The sequence below is a fragment of the Chiroxiphia lanceolata genome, chromosome 10, assembly GCF_009829145.1.
Source record: "Chiroxiphia lanceolata isolate bChiLan1 chromosome 10, bChiLan1.pri, whole genome shotgun sequence".
NCBI lineage: Eukaryota > Metazoa > Chordata > Aves > Passeriformes > Pipridae > Chiroxiphia > Chiroxiphia lanceolata.
In genome coordinates, this window is record NC_045646.1 from 4,973,192 (window position 1) to 4,995,556 (window position 22,365).

Consider the following 22,365-nt stretch of genomic DNA (forward strand, 5'->3'; position numbering starts at 1 on the left):
GACTTCTGAGAGTGAGTTTCCAGTCTGTTAGATGGTCTAAAAACCCTGTTGGCTTACCAGCTGTGTAGCTGTGATGTTAGATACCACCACATTTCTGCATTTTTTGGTCAGTTTCTGTTAATCTTCAGGAATTCTTAATCCTTTTACAACCCAGTGATGCTTGAACATTCGTGCAGTAGGCAGAATGCAGTTGGTGATTATAGGACCACTTTGTTTATTATTAGCCCAAGTACTGTCCCTATATAACAAGTAAGAGGCTCAGCCCACTAGTGTTTGTCACAAGAAGTAAATTATCATTAACAAAGTGACTTTGCTTAATTTTACCAATTCAAGAAGTGTTCAGAAAAAGCCTTAAATACTAATGTACCTTGACATTATTATGTTCTTAATAATAAACATGTTATAATCTGCTCAATTTAGGTGAGAGTGAATATCTAAACTGTTACTTCTGACCAAGTACTCAGCTGAGATTTCTGTACCACTCATCTATATGGATGAGAAGGAAAATCACAGTCTCTTCAGCTTCAAATTTGAAGGCAAAAGTTTTAGCAGGTTGAGCTTCTGATGGAAATAATAATAAATCTAGTTCTGCACTTCCTTGGAAGAGAGAAGACGCTGAGGGTGAAGTGACTTGTAATGGTGCTGAATTTCATAGTACTAATTTCTGAGTATTTAAAACTGTAGGGGACAATGATGATGAGTTAGTATGGAGCTGTAGCACTGATTTACGTACATTGTGCTCTAAGCAGTGGCTTTATGAAGTGTGACGTATCTCTGTCACCTACGGGATGGTGAGGGATGATTTGTGGTTTAGATTATCATAACAGAGCTTGATGCAGCAATGTCCAGGAACACAGAAAAAGATTTGAGAAAAATCTTATGGTTGAGGTTTCATCCGGGACACTGGAAAAAATTAGTCAAAATTCGTAAAGGATGAGGGAATTTCCTCAGTGGGCATCAGGAGGAGGATGAGCTACTGAACAGCTGTTTGGTATTGGGAGGTTTCTCTGCAGCACACACCATTGCCCATGTTCTCATCAGCAGGTTAAACCTACTCTGAACAAGCAGGCTGTCTTTCTGTACCAACCTGGAGTTATGATTAGGGACTAGAGAGAGAAGTGGGAGGAGGAATATGTTCACATGAGAGAGAGTGGGAGCGCTTTTTACTACACGAGTCCATTACTATTGAGAGCATTTATTAAGATTGTTGCATGGACGTGTCATCTTCCTCCCCTGCGCCAAGAGGAATATGCTGTAGTGTAGGTAGAGAATAATATCACTTAGATTTACTTAATTTTTAACCGTATATTAGCATGTCAAGTGATGGAAAATATGCATCCTCCCCTTAGAAGTTGGGGAACAAATGCAACCTGCTTGAATCTCTGGGACCTGTGAAGCCTTTTGCTGGAAGGAACAACTGGTGTTAATGGGTAGGTCTTTGCCACTGATTAAGTGTGTACTTTAGTGTTAAGGTGGGTATCTCTGTGGGCTCTGCGCTGCCAAAATGTGACTGCAGTGGGTCAGAATGTAAATATTAAAGAATGGAGATTGTGCTGTACTTTTGGTGATAGTGCTGGGGTGTTCCAGCTTACTCACGCACACTAAGTGTGCCTCGATAGAGCTCCCCGGGAGTAAAATCTTGCTGGGTCATGTGTCAGTTCTATTATTCAGGTAAAATTGAGCACAGCTAAATTTGACTGGGAAAGCTTTTTCCTTGCTTGAGTCCTGTGCTAAAGCTGTCAGAACCCTGCAGGCAAACTCCTGGGTTTGCTGATATTCCGATGTTTTTGCCTCCGCTGTCAAAGAGAAGCTGTTGTCAACCCACATTGAATTTTTAAAATTTATTTACAGGCATATGTATTATGTTGTATATTTGACTTAAACTTAGTCTATCATTCTTTGCTCCATCAGGATTTCTGTGAATTTCTCCTGCAGTAAGCAAAGTGAGATGCATGTCTAGGAAAAGCTGGACTGTCAGGACATGTGGTGAAGTGCTTTATATTTATGAAAGATACTGTAGGAAACATCCCTAGAGAATTACCCTTTCTTGTAGGTTCAGTCTTTTTCTCACTTGGCTTTCCTCCAGTTGAGTTATGAGGTGGATTTTTTTATATTTGAAGGACTTGCATATTTTATTCTCACCTGTTTATTGGAATTCTGTGGGCGAACTGTGTATTTGTACCTTCTCCCCAACCCTCTGAAACTGCTTGCTGTTAAGGTAATGGTCCCCCACCCTAATATGCCTACCAAATCAAAGTCCATTTCTTGAAATTCAGGTTTGCGTGTTTTAGGATGCAAAGCTATTTTTTTCTCTGCCTTTCTGAAATACTTTAATTTTTGAATTCTAGCTAGAATTATAAATGAAATATTTATGGGAGAGCATGGGTTTCTTGTTTGTTTTTTTAAAAAATTTCTTTCCAGAAAGCTGAAATCCTGTGAATGGTTGTTGCTAGAGATTTATTACTGTCAAAGAGGTTTTGTTTAGGACCCAAAGATAAGCTTTGCTTTGTTACTGATAATTTTATTGCTCCTAGTCTGCTCTGAGGTTTGTACAATGGATCTGCCCTGTGTTCACAAGTAGTAAACAGGCTGTTTATGCCAACATAGGAAACAAATTAAGCTTATCTTCTGAAAATCAGTGGAGCAGTGAAAGGAAAGAGGTGTTTTGGATGGAGTCTGTGGTACTGAGTTCCACTCTGACTTCCATGTGCCTTTGCCATGCAGAATGTGTCCCTGTTTGTCCCTGTTTGTCATGGCCACATGTTGGAAGGTGTGGTGTGAAGTGGTCCCAGGGCAAACACCTCTCAGTGTGGGGTTTGACAGCAACAAGCCTCCAGCAACAGATGAGCCAGGAAGTTTATGGTTCCCTGCTGTTCTTCTGGAATAGTGTGTTGTATCCATGGGGCTGGAGATGCTGTTGCAGAGCCAGGGAGAGGGAGGGATGAACTCTGGTATCTCACAGGGCATAAATTAAAGTGCAGTTGTCTTAAGTCAGGAACTTTTATTCTTTTGATCAAAAACTCCATTGATGTTTGGTAAGACCAACCTTCTCATGGTTCAGCTCTACAGAGTACAACTTGAAAAAGGCTGTCCAGGGAAGTGGTAGAGTCACCATCCCTGGAGGGATTTAAAAGATGTTTAGATGTGGCACCTGGGGACGTGGTTTAGTGGTGAAGTTGGCAGCACTGGGGTGACAGGTGGACTCAGTGGTCTCGAAGGGCTTTTGCAACCTGAATGATTCATTGGATTTCTTGAGTGTATTTGAATAGACTCCTGCACCTCTGATGTTTGGTATGCAGCTATGGAAATGAATTTCTCCAAGTGTAACAAGGGAAAATGTAACTTCAGGTACATGTGACATGAAGCTTGAAGGTTGGTTTGCTTTCTGCTACTTGTCTGTTTAAGTTTTTTTGCTTGACTGGAATTGTGTCATTTAAAGGATGTGGAAAGTTAACTTGAGTTTCAGGGGTTTAATTGGCTTCATTGGAGCTGTGTGTTCTTGTATGAATAGGGAAACAAAGAAGCATGACTGCCCTCTTTTCGATTAAATAGTGTTTGCATTAAAAAACTGCAGCTTGTGCAGGAATTTACTTTTCCTTTACCTACTTCAACTTTTGGTTCTTATTATTGTCTTACATATACATGCCTCTTGTCTCTCTATAGCTTTATTTGAAGCCCTTTAATTATTCTTTATCTTTAAAATTTTACTTTCTGCAGAGTTGTGTGGGCCACCCAGGGCATGTGGGCTGGTCTCCAACTCACAGGGTGTTGCCCCCATCACTCTGCAGTCATGAGTGTCTGTATCCCACAGACCACCCCAGCTGCCTTCCCTCAAGATTAATTTTTAATGGGAGCCTACAGGTTAATACTAACTGTTTTGTCTTAAAGGGAATCTGTGTAGGCTTAGATGTCACATCCATGTCCTCCAAGTTTTTAGGAAACAAACTCCAGGTATCCATCTCCAGACATAGAGTAACAAATTGTTTTCTTGCAATTCCTTCTCCTTTTTTATGTTATTTTCCTACCTTTCAGCCTAAGCTGTCTTAGCTTCAAAACAGGAGAAAACACTAATAGGATATTTTGGATGATATTTTTTCATTAAAAAACCAGAAACAATAAGTTGCCTTTGGATTCAGTCTTTCAGGAATTATTCCCAGAGGAGCCTGGGTTTCTAGCAATGGGCTGCAACTGGAAGGTATGCACTGCTTGTTCTAGGATTTAGGAACATTCTCACTGATCTTCAGAAGTTTTTCCTTATGTGAGAAGTACTTAGTATAAGGTGTTAATAATCTTTCAGTACTGCTCTTACCTGAAAGTGCTAGTATCAGAGTCAATAAGTGAAATATTAGGAAATTTTAATTAAGAAAGGCTTATAACTTAGTAATGAGTAACTCCTATAACTAGTAGGATTGGGGCTGCTGCCTCTTGACTGCACCCAGGATGTGAAGAGCATCCATCCCCCTGGCACCATGCCATGAGACTGCCTTTCAACCAGCACTGCTGGGCTTGGTGTAGCTTTCAGTGCTGTTGGTTTCTCAGGTCCTAAATACAAGCTGTCCAGTACTTCACTGTGTTTATGATTGATTATCAAAGCACAATACCAATTTATTTTTATTGAGAATAATTTTCATCTTTCCATTGCCTGAATGATTTGGCAGAGAGTGGGAGTTAGCTGAGAAGGGTGAGGATTCAGAATTTAATTGCATACAGATCACCTGAGTGCTGGTGACCTCACTGGACTGCCCTTGCTGTATCAACAGAACTTCATTTCTCCTTCAGTCTGTGTTACAAACTGTGCCCCACTTCAGACAGATAACAAACCCCAAAGGTTTTCCCTTTTAACCATTTAATAGATAACTTGAACTTTATAGCTGTAGCAGGTGGCATATTCAGTGCAGTATTTTCTGTCTAGATAGAGACCCTTTGTCTTCCCACCTTAAAGAAAACAACTCCCCCTTAGTACTCTGTGTTTAAAGATTCAGTGTTTTTGATTCCTTGATGCTTTATCATTGGAGATAAAAATTGGATACCTGGAGTAGGAGAGGCTTCTTTCTTGTAAGGTCCTGGATATCAAAATTACTCAGTAGTTGTATGGAACAATGACTTGATTTTTGTGTGTGTGTTTTCTTTTTTGTTGGTGTGTTATGGGCCTTTTTTTTTTTTTAGTATAAATTCCTACCTATTTCAAATTAAGAGAAGCCTTCATAGGTAGTCTTAATTTTCGTGAAGTAGTTTAGACAGGTAAAGTAAAATTTGCAGGAGTTTTTCATGTTCTGTGAAAGTGATGGATGGTGTAACAGAACTTTTAACTCTTTCTCCTGATGCTGAGAAGTTGTGGAGTGATGGGGTTTGGGTAGCGGGTTTTGGGTTGGTTTCCTTGTTAATAATGCAGTTCAAGCACTTGGATCCTGCGAGCACGGTGATAACAGTGGTCTCAACTTTCCTCCTACATGAGAAACTTCTCCTGCAGCCATCCAGAGGTGCTCCCTGGCAGCGGCCACTCCGTGTGAATGCCTGTTCTTGAATCCCGGGGCTGAATGGGAGATCTCTCCGAAACGCTTTCCCACAATAACACAATGAGCCACTTTGTCAGCGCAGCGTCAGCCCGGAGTCAGGTTAGCCGTGAATGGCGACAACAGAAGTTTGTGCTGCACAAAGGTGTGCTGAGACCTGGTTGGAGATGGAGTTTGGTATGCGTGCTTTTCAAGCACTGCAGATCGATAGCATAGATAGCCTTTTTTTTTTTTTTTTTTTTGTGGTTTAATTAGTGGTAAAAAAAATAAATAATCCCCACCCCATTGATTCCAGTAGGTTGCTCACTGCACAGGAACTGCAGAAGAGATAACCAAGGTCTTTGTGATATTATTGCAGAGAGATGATTATTTGAGAGAGCAGAGTTGAAGGGGAGGGTATTTATCGACAAACGCTATGCTTATCAGCCTGGAACCATGATTAATACTCTGGCTATTAAATGGAGGGGGAAAGCAAACAGATCAAGCATTCCTGTGGCTTATCTGACTTGCACCTTTGTGCAAGAACTACTCCTTGGGCAGGGGTTTTGCCCATGTCCTTGGGCACGTACATGGGGTTGCAGCCCTGATCTAGGGGTGTTCAGTACTTAATAAAACTATTAAGAGATCATAAAGAAATACCCTGGTGCAAATGTTTACAGAATTAGGGCTCAAATTGATGACAGGTGTAGGTCTGGATGGAAAGTGTTGTTCTCACGCAGATTGTTTGAAACAAATTGCAGGTTATTCCAATTGGGTTGTGAATTTCGTTTGCAAATTGCTTTTGTCAGAGCCAATACAGAGTGCAGGGAACCTTAAAAGGGTGATCGTGTAGTTACAAAGTGTGCAGTGTTGTCTCTGTTGGACAGAATGGCTCTTTGCCTTTAGGGGACCAGTTTGTGCTGTGGGATGGGGGCTCTCAGGGCACTGTCATCCTCCACTCGTGTCCTTGGCATGTGGGGGACCACAGCTGGGAGAGCTTTGTGTTTCCTGCTGGAGAGGATTATATCATCATAGTATCAGAGATCAACGTTAAAGCTTATCTCATTCCCACCCCCTGCCATGTGCAGGGACACCTTCTGCTAGCCCAGGTTGCTCCAAGCCCCATCCAACTTGGCCTTGGACACTTCCAGGGATGGAGCAGCCACAGCTTCTCTGGGCAACCTGTGCCAGGGCCTCATCACTCTTACAGGGAAGAATTTCTTTTTAATATTTAATTTAAATCTCTTCCTGCTTCATGTTCATCCTGTTTGATGTGGATTGTGGTCTTCTAGAAAAGTACAGAGATTGTGAGTGCAAGTAGTGGTGTGTTGTACAACTGGCAATTCATCAGCATCCAGAACACTCTAACTCTAATGTCTCTGAGGGGGGACAAGGAAGAAAAAATTAGTTTGAAATGTTTAATTGCTGCTGTTATTTTTGGAAGTGCATAAAGTAACTTCTGTAAAAAAAATAAAGAATTTTGAAGTAGTTGCTATTTAAAGCAACTTGTGCCAGAAAGGACAACACTAAAAATAATGGAAAAAATAATTGACCACTATTGTTTAAGAAGAGTTAACCTCAGCCTTTGGCTGCTTGGAAGAAGTGCTATGAAATTGTGTGAGACCTGTGTGCCTGAAAACTTCTCTATTTTTGCAGCTGCATCCCTCGTGAGTCCCCTTTATCCGTTATGATTAATACAGAGGAAGGTGAGGAAAGAAAGGTGTGAGAAAGAAGAAGGAAAGAAATACAAACAGCAAAAATTATTAACTTAACATTCAGATTGAACAAAAAGCACAGAAAACCCAAATGGTGAGAGTGAATTGTATCCCAGTTGTCTCTCTGGGCAGCTTGCTCTCCTGCCAGTGGTGCAGGCTGTAGCCGTGGTGTGTTTGCATGTTTTAGAATTGATTTTGAGCAGCAGATGAATTTCCTGCTCTAATACTATTTGCAGAAGTGAGAGTGCTGTGGAACCATTGGATTAGCTCTTCTGCCTGTGGCTTTCTGCTCAGCCGTAGCTAATATAAGCCTAATAAGAATTTTAGAGATCTGTTTCACCCCTATTTTATTCCCTTAAATCTAGTTCCATTAGGTTTTCACACAAGTCTGACTGCCTTCAGGCATGTGCACACCCCAGCCGTGGGTGGGGTGGGAGGAGTGTGGGTTGGCTTTTCCTACACCAGTTTTCACAAGATTTCCTTCTGGAAAACCAGGGGAAAAACCGCTAGTGGTGCAAAGTTTTCCTTTGGTAAAAGACTCCTTTGTGTGCCAGCTTGCTTTATTCTAGTATTTCATCAGAGCTATTATCTGTTGATTAGTTTTACTTGCCTTGTGAAATAAGACACTCCTGCATGATGCTGTTTGACCTGATCTCCCCATTCCTGATGCTCTTTTCTGGTACTTGTTTGAAGTTACTTGGTTATTCCATTTCTTCCTAAGGTTAGGCTAGGAACCAATTCTTAGCAGTTTTTCTGTTCCTAAATGCCAAATATTTCCTATGAGGGGCATGCAGCTGGTTGTGTTGCAAAATTGCTGTTGTTTATGATGGAGTTTCAAGCCTGGAAAACTTGAGGTCAAATTTTAGGTCTAAATAAATGCAAACTGCTGAAAATCATCATATCATTACCCTCTGGATTGCTGCCTTGGGAATCTCACACCACTGTGGGGGAAAACCAAGGCTAGCTTTCCTTGATCCTGTATAGTATTGTGAATACTGGTAATTCTGTTTTCAGAGATGGAATGTACCATGGACATTGAAATGTGTTGTTATTTAAAATAAACTAGAGGGGAATAAACCCACTGATTAATTACAGTGGTTAAGTTTTGAGAGGATGTTTATGCTTTTCAGCTTGCGGGAGATAGGATCTGGCTCTTGGTGTCCTTGTGTCTGAAATGGCACAGAGAGCAAGCAGCAGGCATTTCACTACCTCGCATAAAATGCCAGTGGCTTTGTGGGTACGTGTTCCCTCTAATCTGTTTTCTTTTGTCATAACAGATTTTTAGAATTGCATGTATTTCTTCAAAATTGTTATGAAGAAGCCCGTCTGTTTGGATGCTTCCAAACTAATCTACCGTGTTTGCAATTAAACAGGGAAAGAATGCGTTCAGGTTTCAGTCGCTCTTCAGACGGATGTGATTTAACTAAACTAATGAAGGCACAGCAGACAAGACAAATTCCAGACTGTTTGTGCCTTGACCAACCATCTGTGCACATACCTCCAGGTACTGCTCATGTCTCAAGAGGCTTTTCTACATGAACAATTATTACCACTCCTCTTTGAATTGGAGTGGCAAGCCATGGCAGGAGTCTCTTGAAAGCAGCTCTATTTACTGCTCTGCTTTTCAGTGAAAATATAATTGTTATGTATGTTTTAATTAAATCTTAAACTTCAACGTGTGCTGTACAAAATACAGTAAGCAAGCGGGGCAGTGTGTGAGCTCTCTTATCTCTCTTATCTCTTGCACACAAACACCAACATAAACAGGAATGTGCAGAGGAAGCACTGCTTGTTTGGAGCCTTCCCGGTGGGTCATAGACCCATATTAAATCCTTAGTGTTTGAGTATGTGTGTGTACAAATATGTTTATATTTATACACCATCTGTACACACTAGCAATTTTTTCCTAGTTATTTTTCTGTCTTATTCAAAAGACTGTTCAAAATATCCCTGAAAAAGCCCCAATTTCTTCAGCTGTATAATAACCAGCAGTGACATGATTTGACATACCAGACTTTGACAACAGTTCTTCCATAGCACATACAAACTCCTGTAAAATAACAGATGGTTTCAAGATTATTTTTCTTTATGGCAGACTAACATGTGCTGCAGGTAATGGCTCCTGTGAATACTAAAGGATTTTTAAAATCCTTTCTTTTCCAAAGTGAGTTTTCTTCTAGAAATATTTGAGTCTTCCATGTTTGACTTCTCAGTGGTGCCAGGTGGGACCCATGATTCCATACATGGTTTTTAACCACGGCAAAACCATTTTAAGGAACTCCTGTTTTTTGTGCCAGTTATAACAACATGAGTGTTTGAGGGTCAGTGAAGTGCAGTTGGTTTTTCATGTCACACCTGAACTAGCTTTTCCCATGGTCGTAAAGTACCAAGGAAGTTCCTACTGGGTTGGATTACTTGTCTGGTCAGTGCATTAACCACTGTGCAAGAAATCAAAGGGGCTTATACAGTACATACTTGTTAATATATATGTATGTAATGGTAGAAAGGATTTTATGTTAGACTGTGTAACCCTGTGTGTGCACTGTCTATGAACTTCATCATGCTGAAGTGGTAAGAAAAGAGAAAATTCTTCCTTTTTTAGTTTATACTGTGTGTGTTTCAAATCTTTCCTCTAGTAACACTAGGATTGAATGAGGAGTTCTTCTTACTCTTTATGTAGTGTGTTCTTTTCTAATCAGACAGAATACATATAAGCAAGCACTGCATGAATGAAATGTGTGTTTAGCACTGGATTTTTGTTGCATATTAAATAAACCAGGGTATGTGGCTCTACTCAGCATTGGAAAGCTGTCTGTCCTTGTTGTAGTACAACTTTTGTAATTCCAGATGATTGTGATAAAAAAGCAGAACACTTTGTTCAGTACCTCTTAATGGTCTGCTGCAGGGAAATAAAAATTGAGCCTTTGCAGAGAGTGGTCACAGGATTGAATATTCAGAACTCCTCTTGCTTCTACCAGGCTCTCTGAATTAGTGTGCCATGGCTGGAAGAGGTTCTTTGGTGTTGTAAAAGACAGAAGGTAGGAAGAAAATCACAGAAGAAAAATTCTTGGCTTCTAGCCCTATTAATAGCATGGGTAAAACCTTCTAGGAAAAGTAGAATCGAGTGTCTCAATGTGGTTCACACTGCTTTTGGAATTTCAGGAGAACTCTGACATAACCTATTAGGTCATGTTAATTGACCATACATGGACATGGGGTTTTAGATAGTTACACTTTGTTCCTCTGTGTGTTTTAGTTTTCTCTCCAGTGCCATGTGCAACTAATTTATGTATTACTAATTCACATATTGAATTAATTCAAGGAAACAGAGTCATCTCAGGGATCAGGAGAAGGCTACAGTACTGAATTCAAAATTGGGTTTGCAACGGTGACTTGCAAACATCAAATGATTTGCAAGTTTGATTTGGGGACAGAGACATCAAACTTAGATGGTTATTTCTTTCTAGCTCTACAGCAATATGGGAAACTGTGATTTCCATATTCCTGGAGGTAACTAGAGAAGGAGATGAAGCTTCTTGCTCCACGCTGGCATTGCTGTGGCGCGTCCCAGCCAAACCTAGGGAATGTAGACGTACAGGAAATATCTCTTTAAAATTTAAATATAGTCAGCTTTCTAGACAAAACCCCAAACTTGAGTTAGTACCTGAAAAAAATCTGTGGGTTAGTATTTGGCAGTTCATATTTTAGCTAAGGAAGAGTTCTCATATCCTGGAATGTGACCTGGCTCTTTGAGTCCTTGTCTGGTGTTTTCTTCCGTCGATGTTCTGAATTTGCAGGAAAAAGAAGCTGCTTGTGTTCAGACCTCACCTTCTTTGTATTAATCAACTTTGCATCTGTGGAGGTAGAGGAACGCTAGGTTTTAGGAGGGGTGTGAAAGCAAGGCTAATAAATCTGTTTTAAGTAGGATGGATGAGCAAATAAGCTCAAAAAGTATGTGGTGTGAGCCCTGTTTCCAAAGGGTTTGGCTTTGGAGTGAAGTCTGCCAGTCTCACGGTAGATGTCTTAACCCTGTTTCACCTAAGTCTGCCTGCAGTGAAATACTGCAAAAAACCCTACCAGTGGCCAGCTGTGCCTTTTAGCCAGTGCTGCTGCTGGCATCATCTCTGGTGGGGTCATACCAGACCTGACAAATACAGGAAGCCCTTTTATTTATTTTCCTTATTTTTTTTCCCTTTCAAGTGAGGCAAGTGTAGACACGGCTGTAGTGACAAACCATTAATAAAGCAAAAGGAATGCAGCTGTAAAACTTTAAATAATGACATGTCGCAAATAAATGTCAACATATTGGTTGTTGTGCCTGGAATGGAAATATTACTAGGAAAATATGTAGCTTGAAGCTACAGTCTGGCTTTCTTTTTTTTTTCCCTCAAGAAAATAGCATCAGTGTGATGCTTAAACTCTGTTAAAGCTGGAGCTTTCAAATCTGGGCTTTCGTTTCAGATGAACGTGTCACTTATTTGGAGGAGAGGGGCCTGTTCCATATGGGTTTAAAATAGCTCCTATGAACATTATGTTCTTTAACAACTGTATCTCAAGCATATTGAACTTCTGTCCTGTAACTGACTTTTAGATAAAAGGAGGGATTTAGTTTAAGGGTGGATAATAATACATTGCCTTTGTTTACATCTCGGTGAAGTGATGATTAGAAAAGTGGTATTTTCATACAAATAAAACACCAGAAAGAGCTGTGAAAGTTGTTCTAAATTTGGTACTAAATTAAAATGCTGGTCTCGAGCTGTGTGGCTGCAGGTGACAGGACCAGGTTTGCTTATCTTCTGAGAAACAAATGCGCTTTTAGTCTTCTGGTTCTACTTAGATGTGAAGGGGCCTGTGTGATAACAATGAAAGGATAGATGTGATTCAGTCCATGTGGGCACTGCTGTCACTTTTAAATCACACAAGTGGTCCTTTTCAGGAGCTGGAGGAGCATCTCCTGGTCAGGCTGATGTTTCTGATCATTAAGTGGTTGTGCAGGTGATGGGATTGCAATGAGCTCTGGAAGTGGTTGATGAAAATGAAGACAGTTTGTATCAACTCAACTATCAATTTAGTAATTAAACTAAAAAATTTTTAAAAATTTAAAGCCTGGCAGCACCTGGGTGCCAAACAGGTATAGGGATGTAAGGTTTGCAGGATGCTGTGTCGGTGGAACCACTTGCTCCAACCCTGGTGAGATTAGCTCAGTCCTTCATCCCCTCTGGAGCAAATGAATTATACTCCTGGTTTATGGCTCCCACAACACTTTTCTTATGAGCTGGGATTTTCCTGTTGCTCTTTGGCAAAAGATCCCCTCTCTGTACTCTGTTGGTCTTGTGCCAGCTGAATACCTGGCTGTCACCTACCACCTAAGTCACAGTATATTCTTTTTCTAACTTGAATTTGGGATGTATATGAAATTACTCAGGAGGACTTCGGGATTCTCTTGCATGAGGGGTACTAAGGAGTCTGCCTGCTCAGCACTGGACACGTGAGGGTGCTTTGCTTAGTTCTCGTGCAGAAGTCTAGATAAACTATGTGATGAGATCATCCATTTTATTCACTAGAGCTGGATTATTGCCCTGTAAACCAGCATGATGGTACCCTTAATGCTGAATTAAGACTTGTTTTTACAAGGCAGCTTCTTGTGGTTTTAGTGATGCTCACATATCACATCAGTTAGCTGGGAAGGGGGGTGTGTGCTGGAAGTGATGTGTGATTTTTCACAAATCCTTAAGTGAGATCATAATTTTCTGTTGTTCTCTGTCTAGCACAGGGTGTTCAGAGCATGGGGATGTGCTGTCCCTCCTGCTCCAGCAGAAACCTTAATCCTTTGGATCATGATTAAATGCAAGTCAGGTGTCTGCTTTTTGTGTTGTAGTGGCAGTTCATGCTCTTTACAAGGCCCTAGAAAGAAAATGAAGGTGTTTTGCTTTGAAGTATGGCTATTCAGTGAAACTGCTGTAACATCTTAACCAAGGGAGAGATGTAGTTCTGAGAGCTGTGGTAGCAAGCAGGATGCTGATTTTTAGGAGAAAAGCAAAGCTCTCTCAAAGTGTCTCAGAACTTCCCTGTTTCAGTGGTGAGGGCTGAGGGTTATAATCATGGGAAAGAGTGGAATTCTGGCTAGTTGGTTTTTGGAAGTCTTGCGTGGAAGTTTGACTTTTTGTGCTTTCGATCCACCATTTAAAACCTCTGTTCAGAGCCGTGAGTTCCCCTGTGTCACCCTGATGCAAAACAAGGGATCCTGCTTGAGTTGCTTGATGGCAAAACGACCTCCTAAAATGCAAGTGGTTTTTTTTTTTTTTTTCCAGGGTCTTTAACTGCTGTGTTTTTTTTCCTTTCAGGAAGTCCGTTGAGGAAAATTCTCCATGAATGTACGTCACAATGATGATGACCGACCAAATCCCGCTGGAGCTGCCGCCGTTGCTGAACGGGGAGGTAGCCATGATGCCTCACATTGTGAATGGGGATGCATCACAGCAGGTCAGTGAGCTTGGCAGAAACTGGCTGCTTTAAATGAACTATTTGTGGGCCAGCAAGGGATTTTTAAAACTTGGGAAGATGGCTTTCCTTAGCGCTGGGGAGGGCACAGTATTTCCTGGGACGCAGAACTCTGCGCCGAAAAAGACATTAAAAACAATGCTTGAAGTGGACCATTAAATTGAATGTGTTTATTTGCATGTGTGTTCATTGAAGTAAAAATAATGGGATTGAAATAATGTCTGTAAGTGCTGCATATTTGCGGGCTTTGCGGAAAGTTAGTCTTATGATTTACTTGTGCTAACACTTGTCCAGGCATCTCACAGTATCTGTGATGAGATTTTAAGATCTTAAAAATGCTGAGATTGGAAAAAAGGGAAGCAGGAAAGAAATGGAGAATAGCAGTGATGTCTGCTATTCTTGGCTTACCTGAATGTGCTGATCCCAGCAGGCCTGTGTACTACCCTGTGCTTCATTATAAGAAGCAGACGTGAATTTGAGTGGGGTTTTTGAAGGAAGGTAAGTTTACAGTTGCTTTAATTTTTTCTGGGAGATATTCTCTAATAAACTTGATCAGAAGTTGGTAGAATGATCATAGGACGATAATGATGCCCTCATGCTGGGTTACAGCCTGGAGGTTCAAGCTGATAGGTGGTAGCTTTGCAAACATGTCAGTGGGGTTAAGGTTTCTCTTTGTAGAACATCTATCCTAGCAGTTTTTCTGTGTTACTCAATTTGGTTCCCTCCTGGTGTGAGACATTTCAGCGAAGTATTTTGGTGAAGGTAGAAGCAAACTGTCCTTCTCGAATCAATGTAAAATGTCATTGTCTTACTTCTCATTCTCCTTCCAAGCTGCATTTTGAGCTAGAGCAACCTCAAGAGGAAGAATAATTTACACTTTCCTTGTAAGCTTCGAAGGCTGTTTGGTTATCTGGATTCTAATTATGATGTAGATTTTCATTGCTGTGATTTTTTTTTTTTAAAGTCATTTCTGCACAGTGTGCTTTGACTTGAAAAAATAGTAAAGAAAGGTTTTAATGGTTGTATTTATCAAGTCTAATATTAATACACTTAAGTGAAAGAACAATCTTATTGATACTGAATAGGATAATTATTTTTTAAATACATGCTTTCCTCCTTACTGGAAACCATTTATCAGGTCAGACTGTTCTGTAGGTCCTTCAGAAAGAATAAGTGAAGTGTTCTGAGCCCTCCTTTGAGATGGGGCTCTAAACCCAGTCTTTCAGTTTCCCCATCCTTGATGATTCAGCAGCCTTGCTTGGCAGATGCCTCTGTTGCCTTTAAAGTAGTTTCTCAGCTAATGTTTTGCAGTAAAAAGAACTGCTGGTGCATTGGAAGCACATAGCTGCTTGCTTTTGCTGTGCTGTGCAAATGTGACTCAGCAGAACAGTTCTGGGCCAGGTCCCTCTTCTGCTTAAATGTTTGCTGGATGATGCTTTTAGACCTTATCACCTTAAGTGCTTGTAGCTGGAATACCAGTTTTCCAGTGAGACTTTTTTGGCCTCTAGTCTGGATGTGCCCTCATCAGTTGCAAAGCTTAACTACCTTTGTGCTTTACCATTTTCATCTTATTCCTGAAGCTTTAGTCGATGTCTTTGCTTTTTAAAAGTACAGTTCTAAAATGGAATTAAATTGGAATAAATGCTCTGATCTTGCAAATGGAACTATGTTAAATGTTCTTAACATGATTTATTATGAAGTAGAAGTGAATGTTAAGTGTTTGAAAGAGATTTATCTTAGTCACTTGCAAGGCAGGAACAACCTTCAGGATAGACTTGCATGGGAATGACTTCCTTAGAAAGGTGGTTTATATTACTCCATAAAGAGGTGCTAGTTTTAGGACATGTGCTTTTACAGGGTGTAATTACAGTCTCTAGTAGAAGCTGGTGGTGAGAAAGCACCACAGCTGAGCTGATGGGAGATAAGGCATGTGGAGTTTTCCAGGCTGCAGTGTGGCCAGCAGGGAGATCAGTGCCTTTTGCCTTGGAGCTGACAGAATGGAGGGTCTGATGGGATGCTCTGGGCACACTTGCTGTTGCTCACCCTTATGTGTTACTGGATTTGTGGAGCCTCAGCCATGCCAGCATGATAGAGCTGTACTGTGAGCTGTGCCTGGAAATGCTGAGCTCCAGAGAAAAGCCCTTTCTCAAAAGACCCGTTCTTAAATATGTAGAAGAAAGACTGGAGCTGGTGAAACACCTTGGCTTTGCCAGCAGCCAGCTGGAGAGGGATGCAAAAGGCAGTTCTGCCAGTGAACAGTCGTGCAGTGTAAGGCAGTTGCATGGGAATGTTCATTTGCTCTATCTTCCTGAGGGTAAGTGCTGCAGAGCTGTACAGGGCAGGGCGAGGAATGTCTCTGCCTGCTTGAGTCTCTTCCCTAGACTACCCAAAATGGCATTTTTAGCAGTAACTTTTCTTTTTCCAGTTTCCCACACTTTATTTCCACTACTGCTGACTGTATTTAATGCTTTCATGTCCCTTCCAGAGCTGCTGCTTACTCTGTTTCTGCTTTTAATCCACTTGTAACTCCTTTGGGGATTCAGGGAGCAATAATTAACCTTTTGGTCCAAGAATTTCAATGCTTTCCTGTAGGTACTCCACTGCAAGCTCTAAAAAGATTGTAGTAAAAAGTGGAGGGGCAGCTAGCTGTGCTACAGCACATCTGTACAGAATGTTGGGAGATGTAATGTGTGAAGTTTTATTTCAGCTGGGTTTACTCACTGTGCTCGCAAAGGTGTAGCAAGTTTTCTGCTTGCCTGATCTTTGTTAAGGTGTGTTTACCAACTCTGTGTTTTCACCATTTGGCTGGAGCTCAGGCACTGTGCATAGTGCTGGATGTACTTGTTCTCGTGTTTTGGGATCACATGCTTTAAACAAGGGAGACAAGAGTCAGTCTGAATCAGGAACAAGATTTGGTACTTCCCTGTAGCACAACTCTGTGCACCTTGCAAGTGTTTGAACTGCACCACAGCATCTGAGCTGAGTGAGTGAACTTCCTGCCAGAATGTACAGTTACTTCTTCAGGGTTTCTTGAATTATATATTTGTTTTATTTATACTGCTTGTTTGGCATGTGTTTAACGTGTCATAAATTAGGAGGTTGAGAATCTGTCACTTGTGGGCTTTGCTATCAAGAGCACTCGAGGTAAACTGACTGAATTGCTTCATGCCTCTTTTCATGCCTCTGTTTTTTTGGCCTATCAAAAAAAAGATTGAGCCCAGAACACTGTTATTAGTTTTTAATGAAACACTGTTTCATTAGTTTCAAAAGTCACTGTTTTATTTTTTAAGATGTAGTGTGTTCCCTGATTCTCTTCTTACTGAAGAGAGGCTGAAAGTGTTTACTCTTTCCACTCCTATGTGGCTGAGGAGAACTATGTTACTAAGAAGAGTCTTGCACCCAGAATTCTTTGGGCCTTCCTATGGAATGGACCTGGAAATTCACTGGGATCTGGGGCACAGGGTTTTTTTTAAGTAGAATATAGAACAGATCCAAGCGACTGTTTCGATTTTTGTTGTTGAGTTGTTTGGTTTCTTCTTTTCCCCAAAGATGCAATGTATTCCAAAAGATTTGCACTGTAGAAATTGTAAATACAGTAAATTCTTATGATTTAAAGTGTTTGTGAGGAACCTGTGGCTGGATCCCAGGGGGTGCCTACGATGCCATGCTCCCCAGTTTTATGAAGCATGATACATCTAAACAGGGAAGGGAAAATTCACCACATGGAAAATGCTTAAGGGAGGGTTTTAATAAGCCACAGCAGTGCAAGGTGCTGTTTGACCATAGCAAGGAAAATGATATGATCATGGTCCTTCTCAGGAAGGGGAGATATTTTATATGGGGACTGTATTGCATCACATGGAGGCAGGTGAATGTTGTCCTACTCACTGGCTCACCTGTGCTCACAGGTGAGGGCCCACAAAGCAGCTGGGAGGTGATGGCCTGACTTGAGAGTGAGTTTGCTTCTGTGTGCCTAAACACTTGCATAAGTAAACCAGTAGGACACAAAAAAGTAGATAATAGCATATGCCCTTGGTCCTTATCAGGTAACATTTCTGTCTTTGTGTTAGAGTGTTTATCCACAGTATATATAAATTTTATATCATAGAATCACAGAATTGTTTGGGTTGGAAGGGACCTTTTAAAGCTCATCTCATTCCAGCCACCTTCCACTAGACCAGGTTGATCCAAGCCCCATCCAACCTGGCCTTGAACACTCCCAGGGATGAGGCATCCACAACGTCTTTGAGCAGTGTGTTCCAGTGTTTCACTACCCTCCCAGTGAAGAATTTCTTCCTAATATCTAATTTTAACCTGCTCTCTTCCAGTTTATCTATTCCTGAACCTGAGCTTTAAGCCTGTGTTAGTTTTGTGGGCAGGTTTGTTAGTCTCTTTCCCAGCTCCCAGTAGGCACGAGAGACAGACAGTGGGAACAAGAGGGACACGAGTGACATGTGCTTGGCTTGTGATGAAAACTTAGACTGGATGTACTGTGTAGGATTATAAATATTTATAGTAACTATGCGACTTAGAAACATTCATCACTCAACAAACATGGCTTTTGATAAAATGTAATGACATTCTGAAATGCCAAATAAAAGCAGGAAGTGCATTATGGAGATAATAAGCTTTCTCTGAGGATGCAGCAGGTAAGGCTGGGCTTCAGCACTGGCTGGATTAAACTGTTAAATTAAACATCCAAGTACTTTTTACGGAAAAGAAAAAGCCTTTGGGACTGTGCTGCTGACGCCCTGCTCGCAGCTGTCACAAGCTCTGATTTTTGGATGGGAGGAGGCCAAGGACTGAAGCTGGGCTGGAGTGACCTCGGATGTCAGACCCCACCCTCGAGATGCTGCCGACCAGCACTGTGGGCTCCAAGTGGCTCTTCAAGCTCTCTCTCCTCTGTTGCCGTCTCATAAATGTGCATACTCAGGATGATGAATATTGGAAGAGCCGTAGGGCAATTAAAGTTCATCTGGGTTTGTTTTCATTAAAATGAAGACGTTATCTTTACACTTTTTTATTGCTTTCCTCAGATTTTTAATTAAAAGCTTTAGAGGCAAGGCATTCTCGTGAAGACCTCTTGTGTGAAAGGGAAGAGAAAAGCCGTGTTTCAGGCTGCAGAATATGGTTTTGTTGTTTATGAGGATGTGGGGAAAACTAAATCTCGGAATTAATTTTATATACTTAGTGTGTATAAACAAAAGAAATTGCAGTGCGCCTGGACATTATTTGTCCCAGGAAACTGGGGCAAATTGGGGGAGTTGACTGGAAGATTGCCAATATATAATACTCAGTATGTGCTGGTTTAATGGTTTGGCTTCAGCTCTGTATGGTCAGTGCCGTGCAGTTGCAATCTCTTGGGATCATGTGCAGCACGGGGTGAGTGCAGAGGGGGTTGGGTGATGGGATGGATTATTCCCCAGCTTTGGGAGAGGAGAGGCTGGGGCTGGTTTGCAGCCTGATGGAAGGGTCTGCCTGCAGTGCAGGGCAAGTGGAGGGTCTTGCCTGAGGAACCTGATCACTGCTTCTGGGTGTGAGTCCAGTTACAAGTACTCGTGTGCTGACTGTCCTCTGTGCCCAGCCCTTGCTCCAGTGTTGACCCACATCAGTCACACGTTGGCTATTCCTGTTTGCTCTTGATATGGCTGCTTTCCCCCAGCAACAGCCTGTAAATGTTTTCTTCTGCTCCAAAGGTGGCTAATTTGAGCATCTGTCAATAAGGAGTTATTTCCATATCTATAACATTTTAATAGAAGCTACTATATATAAGTCCCAGGCTCTGCCCATGGGCTCGTGATGGGGGGGATGAAGCTGTGTGGCTGCTGCCCTACAGGAAGCTCATTTGTTGCTGGAACAACTTGTTTGTTTTTAAAAAGTATGTGAATTAGGCAAGGATAATGCGACTTCATTTTGACTATCATAAGCAATAGCTGTTATTGGGTATATAATCTTTCTTAAATGTGGAAATACAAGGAGTTATTTTTAAAGGACAGTTACAGGCATGCTAATGTGGACACGTGGGCTGGTGATAGACTCCTTGGACAGGAATTTGTAAATCAGTCCCTTCTGATAACTGTGATAGGGTTGTGTAGTCAGAGGAGTCCCTCTGCCCTGTCAGTCTTGTATCTGCTGTTAAACTCAGCTCTCTGTTTTAGCAAAAAGGTGGAGCTTTTCATGCAGGAGGCCTCAGTCTGGTTAGGGTCTGTATTTTGAGGAGTTGGACCAAGCTCTTCCAAAGGTGTGAAGGTGTGCGAGGTCTTCTGATTTATGTTAATCAAACGTGTTAGTAAATAACCAGCTTTCAAGCCGTTGAGTTACACATCTAATGCAAATAAGCTGATGGAATAGTTTTATAATTCTTTGCTTCTTTGTGTTCTGTTTTCTGGCTTGTTGGTTGTTTTGGGTTTTTTTTTTAAGCGGGATGACATTGCTTTGCTCTGTGCTTCTGTTGACCTGATGCCCATGTCCTGTTGTGGATAATTCACGCCTATTCATACCAAAAGAGCACTTAAATGCTATCACTTAAATGTCGATTGTTTGGAGATTAGGGATGGAATGGCTTTGTGCCTCTTATCTTTTCTGAACCATTTACTGTGCTCTGTATGCTGGATCAGATCCACACTGATCAGCGCTCCCTGAGAAGTGATAGTTGCAGACAACATAATGGCTTTCATATGTCATTTCTCTGATTTCCAGCTTGTGCCTTAAAATTGTTGCTGGAATAATGGGTTTCTGTAGGATTACTGTAATTCAAAAGGTCATTTAGGTAATAATTATCTGGTTTAAGGAATTCAGAAACACAACATGAATTCAAATTCTGTCTTTCCAGATAAAATGATTAAATTCTGCATGCAGATGTTCCAGAATATAAAGACCAGACCTAAATTTGGAGAGGAAGGTTTCACAAGAAAAAAGAAAAAAAAAAGAATTAGGTTAATCTTGGTATAATCTGAAAACTTAGTTTATATCTTGGTTGAACTTCTGACAATGCACAATTAGCAGAAGTGTGTTTAAAGTATTTTAGTAATAGTTTCACAAACAGCAAGAGGGGATAAATGGTCACTAGTTCCCAGTGAAACTGTCCATTAAAGAAAGAAATGTAAATAAAAACTTTTAAACCCATGATTTCAGACACTGGAAAATGAATAAAGATGTGTATAACATACCCTGAACTGGGACACATTGTGGTGCTTCCTGGTGTTTGTAGCATTCCCATCACCTGCAGAATTCAGCAGTGGGAGATGGGAGTGATCTTTTTATTATTTAAAAAATATTATATTTGTTAATACATAAATAGTTCATTTCTGGTTCTGCATGCAGCTGTTGAACTGTGTATGTGCCTATGGATTTTGCTTAACTGAGATGTGCTATGTGTAAGACTGAATGATAAATTTTAAAAAATGTAACAGATCAACTTCCCTTACACAGCAAAAAACTTCTATTCCTGTGAATTTGAAATCCCAGCATGGGTTGGTGCTGCCTTAAGTTTGTTACGTGTGCTCTCGGCTCTCACGTGCTAATGATCTGAAGATTTATGTCCTTAGCTATCAGCATGGGGCCACATTAAACACACTCTCAAGAGTTTGGTGTGGATCCCAAAGCCATAATTCCCACCTGGGCACTACCAAGTTACATCTTTATTTCAGCTCTCGAAATGTAGGCGTGTAGGTGGACTTCAAATCTCTACCTGCTCTTGGACCCTGCTGGTACCCAGAGATGTAGTGTACCAGTCTGTTCAGTCCATGCCTCTTCCAGAGAAAGGATAATACGCATTTTTGAAGATCACAGTGAAACAAATGTCTGTTTTTTTTCTTCGTTCTGCAGGTCTTTTTCGTTCAAGTTAATCCGGGTGAAACCTTTACAATAAGGGCTGAGGATGGAACCCTCCAGTGCATCCAAGGTAAGAGGATACACGAACACGTGGATGAGCACTGCTTGCATAATGGAATACTATTCTGTCATCTCCCCAAAAATGGGATATGCAGTTCTGAAAATATACTGAGGCACTTAGGAATGAGAAATTGCAGACGTGGCTGCTCTATGTATTCTAGGAGTTTAATATCTCAGAATGAGTCATGACTTTCTTGGAAGTCTAGGAGATTTCTCTAGAATTTATTTGTTAGTTATTTGTCAGTCCCATCTTGCAGTCTCTTTGCATCTTTTCTGTGCCCCCTCCCACTTAGAAAGTGGAGGAGTGGGTGGTTGTTGCTTGTAGCTCCATCCCCATGGAAATGATGAGTTAATAGTTGTTTGAGATAGACCTTACAGAAGCTTCCCTGAACACCATCCAGGATTATTTGGTCTTGATGAGCAATAATAACAGCAATTTAAAGCTGCTTGTTGAGATTTATAGCCAACATGCTGTGTGGTAAGAAATTGGTCCATGTGGCAATTAACAGAGGAATAAAGTTGGCTATCCTTTTATTTGAAATGAATGCTTTATTCTGGCTTAGTACATTAAAGATTTCCATTACAAATATAATTATGACACCATTTATTTATAATTTTGCCCTTGCTCAAAGTGGTGTTCAGACAGTGTATTTAAATGAATGCAACTTGAAACCTTCTGGTTCTGTATTCCCAGTAATTTAACATGTTTGTGCCAATGGGGCTTGTTTGCTACTCATCAGCAGTCTTTCATAAAATTGATTTAG

General features: G+C 41.0%; 1 protein-coding gene across 4 annotated transcripts in view; it reads left to right on the forward strand.

Annotated features, from left to right (window-relative positions):
- The window catches only part of FNDC3B (fibronectin type III domain containing 3B), a 191,235-nt gene that overhangs the window by 24,006 nt on the left and 144,864 nt on the right, over positions 1-22,365 (forward strand). For 2 of the 4 annotated variants that reach the window (XM_032697955.1, XM_032697954.1), the window contains exons 2-3: positions 13,552-13,690; positions 21,536-21,611. In XM_032697955.1, coding sequence (XP_032553846.1) covers positions 13,580-13,690; positions 21,536-21,611 — 187 coding nt within the window. In that variant the 5' untranslated portion in view covers positions 13,552-13,579. Of the gene's footprint in view, positions 1-1,377; positions 1,431-8,636; positions 8,712-13,551; positions 13,691-21,535; positions 21,612-22,365 lie in introns of those variants that run through there. The other 2 variants (XM_032697953.1, XM_032697952.1) reach the window with 2 other exon arrangements.